Genomic DNA, 7,350 nt, shown 5'->3' with positions numbered 1-7,350 from the left:
AAAAAAAAAAAAAAAAGAACTGTGAGTATTTCAGCCTGGAAAAGGGGAGACTTGGGAGATTCACAATATCCAGCTTCAAATTTATGAAGACCTAACTTATAGAGAACCATGAATAGATTTACTTCTATTTTGCTAACTAGGACCCATGATTAGAAGTTAAAGGGAAGCAAGATTGCCTCAGTCTAAGAGAAAAACTTGTCAACAACTGGCACTCCCCCAAGTTGGAGCCGACTACGTTTCCTATAACTAAGGGAATGCAAACAAACAACAGATTCCCGTTTATAAGGGATGTTTCTTATTGGGTAGCAAATTATATTAAATGATTCCCAAGGTCCCTTCCAAAGCTAAAGGTCTATGATTTTGTACATAGACAAACCCAAACTCCCCCCAGCCTTCAGTGCTATGACCGTACAAGATCTATAAGTTTTAATAAACTTTTCTTAAAATCACAAGTATGAGAATAGATAAGGCATGTTGTTTTATTGCTTTCCAATCTGGCAGATTCTCAGGCTCTGATATGATCACCAGTTCCCTGGAGGGGGTGCTCCAAGCATGTTCTTCCTCTGCTTGTTTTCCCTCCCTCCACGCACATCTGCCACTTTTTTTTCTTCTTCTTGATTTTTGTATTTCTTTGAGTCTTTACAGGTGGTAGCAATTTTGGTTCATCTGACTTGATGGTATGAAATTCTAAATAGTTGGGGGTCATTTGGAATGATTACTTTTTTCTTTGTGTTCTGGGAGCCTGGGGGAGTGTGTTTGGAGCTGCTTAGTTCATAGTCCTTGTCAACATAAACTCTTTATTCATCTTCCCATCACTCTGAAGAACAGACAGAGGAGGTTCGGGATATCACAGATGTCATGCAGACACATACAGACTCGAGCAGAATTATAAGTGTCTCTAAACTGGAGAAATTTAGTAGCTTTTATATTTCCAAGTCAGTGGTTTAGGGAAGAAATTCCATAGATTATCACCAGATAGAAAATAAGACCAATTTTGGTGGACAGTGTCTCTAGTTGGAAATCCATTGAAATATGTTCTTGCATGTGGGAATATCTTCACCTTACCATCCCCCCAAGGATTAAGTTACCAAGAATTGCAGCTATTACGAGGAAATTGCCAAGATCTTCTCTGTTCTCTTATCAAATTATCTGGATGGCTGGGGGGGAGGGGGGTTGTTTTTTTGGTTGTGGTTTTGTGTTTGGTTGTTTTTTTTTACTTCCTCCACTCCGCTTTCTGAAATATGCTGGAGCCCATGCTTTATATGAGATTCTTCTCTATTACACTTTCAAGGTATTTGAAATCCTGTCTAGATCACTGACCATGGGGCAGGGAAAGGGAATCTTTGAAATTGATCTGTGTGGTGACACATTTTAAAACCATCTCTTCCAACTTCACAGAAGTTGTGCTAGTGACCCCCTGTTCATAATTGTTGCCTCACATGATCAAAACAGGATAAGACTTCTGCTATTTTATAAGTTAGTTCTAAAGCTTGAATTTTCAGAAGTAAATTGCCATTCTTTCTTAGTGTCCTAATCAGCCTCATCTTGATCAGGCTCACCTCATGTGATGTTGATGAAAGCACAACGGTCTCCATGCGCCATAGCGGTCCCCTTAGATATGTACACAGAGTTCAGTTTCCCTTCATATGTCTATATTTCTATACTGTGTAATCTAAAATCTGCTTTATTATTATATATAAGCTTTATTATACATAAACTCGAGAAGAGATTTCAACTACTGCTCCTCTTCCAAGTCAGAGGAACCCGGAACGCCGTGCTGGGGGTGACACTGGGCAGAACGGAATCACTCAGTCAAAAATGGGCTTCTTCGAGCAACTGGAACCTTCATACATGGTTGATGGGAGTGTAAAATGCTGCAACTACTTTTGAAAATGGTTTGGTGGTTTCTCATGGAAGTAAACAACTTACTTACCTTACACCTGAGCACTTCCAATGCTAGGCATTTATCCCAGATGAAAATGGGTCCACAAAAAGACTTTTAAAAGGATGTTCGTGGTGCCTTTATTCATAATTATAAAAAACTGAAATTCCCAAGTGTCCATCAGTAAGAGAATAGACAAACTGTTGTATACTTGTAGAATGGAATATTCATCTTTGATGAAAAGGAAAACTGCTAACACATGGAACAACATGGACACAACTCTAAGACATCACACTGACTGAAAGAAATCTATGAACAGATTTTATATTGGTTATGTAAAATGTCAGAATAGGCAACTGTCTACTGTATAAGATTCATGGACCAAGCAAAACTAATCTAAGGTAGAAAAAAATCAAAACAGTGGTTGCCTCTGTAGGTTAGGGACTGAATGATAGAAATAATTTCTCTAACTGGGTTTGAGTTACATGAATTTATACATTTGTCAGAACTCATCTAAAATGCACGCTTCAGATTTATGCATTTCATTATATGTAGATACTACCTCAAAAAAAAAAGTTGACCAGTAAACATATCAAATGCTAGTTAATCCCACTCATGATGAAATGGTCTACCACTTACTCTGAAATGCATCAAAAAGCGAGATATTGATGACTGTATGTGTGATAAACAAATATAGTAAAATGTAAATTGTAAAATAAAATTTAGGAGGTGGTTATATGGGTGTTCACTGTTAAATTTTTTCAGCTTTTCTGTGTGTTTGAAATTTTTCATAAAATGTTAGTGGATAGTGTTTGGGAAGCAGTAACAGCTGTGGTGACAAGAAAACCAAGCTTAAAATTTTCAGTGGAATAATTATTGTCTCAGTCTGTATATATTAGGGCCTTCTAATACTCTTACTATAATAATAATAATAATAAATGTTATTATTATTATTAGTGCCCTTATTTACTAACTCATTCATTTATTCAACAAGCATTTCTAGAGTACCTATTCTGCATCAAGCCCTAGTCTAATTGCAGGGATGCCAGGATGAAAGAAGAAACATAAACCCTGCCCTTGAGGAGCTCACAGTCTAAAGGGGGAGATAAGAGATGTTTCCATGCTCTTCGTGCTTGACATTCCATAAAGAAAGACAACTCTGTCTCCTTGCTGTCTATGTCTTACTAGTCTGAAAATTTAAAAAGAAACAATTGAGAGAAAGGCCATTTAGGTTTAAAGAACATGTAAGAAACTAACCACATAAGCTTTTTGCTTTAAACTACTTAAAGACTTCCAATGTGAAATTTAGTGAGTGAGCCAACCACCTCTTGACAAATCTCAGGAAGGAAGTTCCCAGAGGGCGTCCCTTTTCCAGGACCTAACGCAGAACCGTGGGAAGAGATTCAGCTGTGTGATTGCGATATTTCTGCACCCATTTAACTTCAGCTCTTCAAAGAGTCTTCCGAGAGACTGGAGTGGTAGGAATCAGAATACTGTCTGGGACTGTGTGATCCCTCCCTATCAGTCTCACATCATCCTGTGACGCACAGGTCATGGGGACTATCCCTGCCCTGAGAAGTGGGGGGGGGGGGTTGGAGGGAACAGAAGAAATAACTCCTGCTTTGATCTTCCTCAAGATAAGGACGCATCAATGTTTCATTGATCTTTTTAGGTCTCCCTAATTCTGCAGAATTCCCAAATCCCATCTTCATAAGGATCTTCTGGCAACTGACAGACATGTAATTCAGGCTCCACGTGTTAACAGGCCTTGTTAACACTCTGTATTCTACTAAACTCTGTATCCTGGTAAACATCAGAATAATACATTTCCTTCAGTATCGACTTCATGACCAAAGATTGATCATGATTTTTCATTCTGCTAATGTTTGGTTTACTAAGGATCAACTAATTTTAATGATCACATTTAGACTATAATACAAACATGATTTTTCCAATCCTGGATATTACAACTAGAGATTAAATTCAGGAAGGGAAAAAAAAAACTGGAGAGCCAAGAACAAGTTGGTTTTAAAAACAAACAAACAAAAACCACATTTAGTCAAAGTGTTCCTCTTCTAAGAAGGAAGGTATGTTTTATTTTATTTCTGTAAAGCTGTGTGACTTCTGAAAGATGGAAAACATTTTGTGAATATTATTCTCAGATGTGACAGGTCCCTGTTGGCAAGGCTGGCTCGTATGCAGACACTTTGAACAATACCTGTTTAGTTGGCCTGTGTCGTGTCACAGATGTGCTTTCCCTTTGTGGGGAGAAAATACTTGCACAGTCATTTTTGTTCCCAGAACATGATGAGATGGGACAGGAGGGAGTCAGGCGAGGGACAGTGACTGGTTATACAGAACAAAGACTATTAAGGGTGACTTTAGGCCCAAATTCCATGCCCCTGGAACCTGGAATAAATAGGTTCCAAATACTTGACTTTACATTCAGCCTCTCCATGTTCACAAATATAGTCTAGGCTACACAGATACTTAAGTTCACCCACAGTCTAGGCTATACAAATACTTAAGTGCTGAAAACGATGGGAATAGATCTCTACTACAATATAAAATTTGGCATTAAAAGGGATTTATTTAAGGATCATCTAGCGCTTTGATTCCCAAACTTGGTTGATCCTGAATTAGCCTGGAGCTCAGTGATTCTGAGTTGGTAGATTGGACCAGGGTGGTGTGGTGAGAGCTGGGAATCTGTATTTTCAGTAAGCTTTTCATGTGGTTCAATTGGTCAGTCAGTTTTGCACTATTACTCACCAGTACTTATCATCTCCACTGTCATTTTTACAAGTGAGGCAACTCAATGCCCAGAGAAGTTGGGACTTGCCAAGAGTCACACAGCTAAAGCCAGAGCTAGAACTCCAGTTTCCCAATTTCATTCCAGTGCCTTTTCATTCTACCTTGAAGCAACAGTTGCAAAGACTGTCTGTTTCATACTTTTCCTCTGAACAGAAATCATATAAGTTCTTTAAACTTTAGTTACCTTAACTGCAAAGGGGTTTGGTAATATCTCAGTAGCTGTATTAGTTTCCTGTGGCTGCCATAACAAATTACCACTAACTTGGTGGCTAAAAACAACAATTATTTCCTAACATTTTTGGATCCCAGAATTCCAAAATCAAACTGTCAGAAGGGCTCCGAAGTCTAAAGGGGAGAATCCTTCCTTGCATCCTCTAGCTTCTGCAAGCTCCAGGGATTCCTTGGTTTGTGGCTGCATAGCTGTAACCTTTGCCTCTATCTTAACATGGCCTTCTCTTCTCTCCATGCCTGTGGATTTAAGGCTCACCTGTTTAATATGGGAATGATCTCTTCTCAAGATCCTTAAGATCTCTCTCTCTGTCTCTCAAAATAAATAAACTTTAAAAAATGTGATTTTGCTTACAAAAATTTAAAAAAGAAAAAGAAGTGTGAACTAACTTGGTCAGGGATCCAAAGTATATGACAGAATCTAGATTTGAATTTAAATCTGTCAGATGACAAAGCTAATGTTTTTGCTCTTTATATTGCCTCCCAGTATTTTTTTCAGAATATAGCTAAGGAGCAGTATATCACTTCTATGATGATAGAAGGCAGTGGGGATATATATAGATATTCCATCAGTCCCCCAACCAGCCAACGCACAGGCACACAGCAAGAAGAAAGAATGTCTACAGAATGGAATGATGGCAGGTGCCTCACCCTTATTTATATAAATTCAGTTAAATACTTTCCAAAAATGGCTGTAACCCTTTCTGTGGCTCCAGTGCCCTTCTTCCTTTTCCTGTTCCCTAATGTTAGTCAGAAGTTATCAGATTGGGAGATAATACGACATGTTTATGGGGTAATAGGATTAATAAAGAGAGAAAAGTTGTTTTAGAGAAAAAGGGGTTAATTACAGGAACAGAGACCTCGAGTAGACAAAAAGGAGTAGGATTAGAATCCAAGTGAAGCATAGTTCATTTACTATAACAGAAAAAGAAGTAGAAGTTATGGGTGCAGATGCCAAGGTGCAGATAGATTTCATGCTGATAAAGCAGTGTAAACAAAAATAGTTATCTAACATTGGTGTTATGTATGAAGTTATTTAAACTTTACATTTGCTAAATTTTAAATCTCTTAAATATTATTTCAGCTATGTCTATGCTATTCATGATTATGCTTAGTGCATCAAGTTACAAAAGAGTAGAAATGAGGAAATTCTAAATCAAGTATTGTTACACCCCATGACCAATGTATTTATGCATTTCTCTGTAGGAAGTATCACAATATGAGTAAATGTTTATTTGCCTGAGACACAGTTGTCTCAAGTGCTATTGAAGGTAGGGTTTCAAACTACATTCATGTCAGTATTCCTACTTTAAAAAATAAAAATTAAAATGCTGTCTTCAAACTCATGCATGTATTTCATTAACTAACTTCCTAACACTTTTAACCATCTTACAAATGCATACCTTTAGTTTCTTTTTTTTTTTTTTTAGTATAATTTATTGTCAAGCTGGCTAACATACAGAGTGTACAGTGTGCTCTTGGTTTTGGGGGTAGATTCCCATCATTCATCGCTTACGTACGATACCCAGTGCTCATCCCAAGAAGTGTCCTCCTCAGTGCCCATCACCCAGTTTCCCCTCTCCCCCATCCCCCATCCTACCTCAGTTTGTTCTCTGTATTTAAGAGTCTCTTATGGTTTGCCTCCCTCCTTCTCTGTAGCTACTTCTTCCCCCTTCCCTTCCCCCATGGTCTTCTGTTAAGTTTCTCAAGATCCACATATGAGTGAAAACGTATGATATCTGTCTTTCTCTGACTGACTTATTTCACTCAGCATAATACCCTCCTGTTCCATCCATGTTGCTGCAAATGACATGATTTCATTCTTTCTCATTGCCAAGTAGTAGTACACTGTATATATAAACCACATCTTCTTTATCCAATAAACCACATCTTCTTTATCCATTCATCAGTTGATGGACATTGAGGCTCTTTCCATAATTTGGCTATTGTTGAAAGGGCTGCTATAAACATTGAGGTACATGTGCCCTTATGAATCAGCACTCCTGTATCCCTTGGGTAAATTTCTAGTAGTGCTATTGCTGGGCCATAGGGTAGTTCTCTTGTTAATTTTTTTTTGAAATACCATATATTTATTTACTTCCCCTCATAGTGAAATTTTTTTCCCATAATATTTTATTGTCAAGTTGTTTTCCATACAACACCCAGTGCTCTTCCCCTTAAGTGCCCTCCACCATCACCACCACCTCTCTTCCCCCCTCCCCCCTCCCCTCCAACCCTCAGTTCATTCTCAGCATTCAATAGTCTCTCAAGTTCTGCATCCCTCTCTCTCCCCAACTCTCTCTCCCTCCTCCGCTCCCCCTGGTTCTCCATTAGGTCTCTCTTGCTTTCCTGCTAGACCTATGAGTGCAAACATATGGTTTCTGTCCTTCTCTGCCTGGCTTACTTCACTCAGCATGACACCCTCAAGG

General features: G+C 38.4%; 1 protein-coding gene across 4 annotated transcripts in view; it reads left to right on the top strand.

Moving 5' to 3' along the window:
* Positions 1–7,350, top strand: part of EXOC6B (exocyst complex component 6B) — a 581,371-nt gene that overhangs the window by 490,614 nt on the left and 83,407 nt on the right. The window contains exon 21 of one of the 4 annotated variants that reach the window (XM_029937581.1): positions 1,755–1,802. The exons of the other annotated variants lie outside the window; for them this stretch is intronic. Coding sequence (XP_029793441.1) covers positions 1,755–1,787 — 33 coding nt within the window. The 3' untranslated portion in view covers positions 1,788–1,802. Of the gene's footprint in view, positions 1–1,754; positions 1,803–7,350 lie in introns of those variants that run through there. 4 annotated transcript variants of the gene reach the window in all.

This window comes from Suricata suricatta, chromosome 4 (genome assembly GCF_006229205.1).
Source record: "Suricata suricatta isolate VVHF042 chromosome 4, meerkat_22Aug2017_6uvM2_HiC, whole genome shotgun sequence".
In the NCBI taxonomy this organism is placed as follows: Eukaryota; Metazoa; Chordata; class Mammalia; order Carnivora; family Herpestidae; genus Suricata; species Suricata suricatta.
The sequence above is the reverse complement of the archived record's forward strand: the minus strand, read 5'-3'. Positions and strand labels throughout refer to the sequence as shown.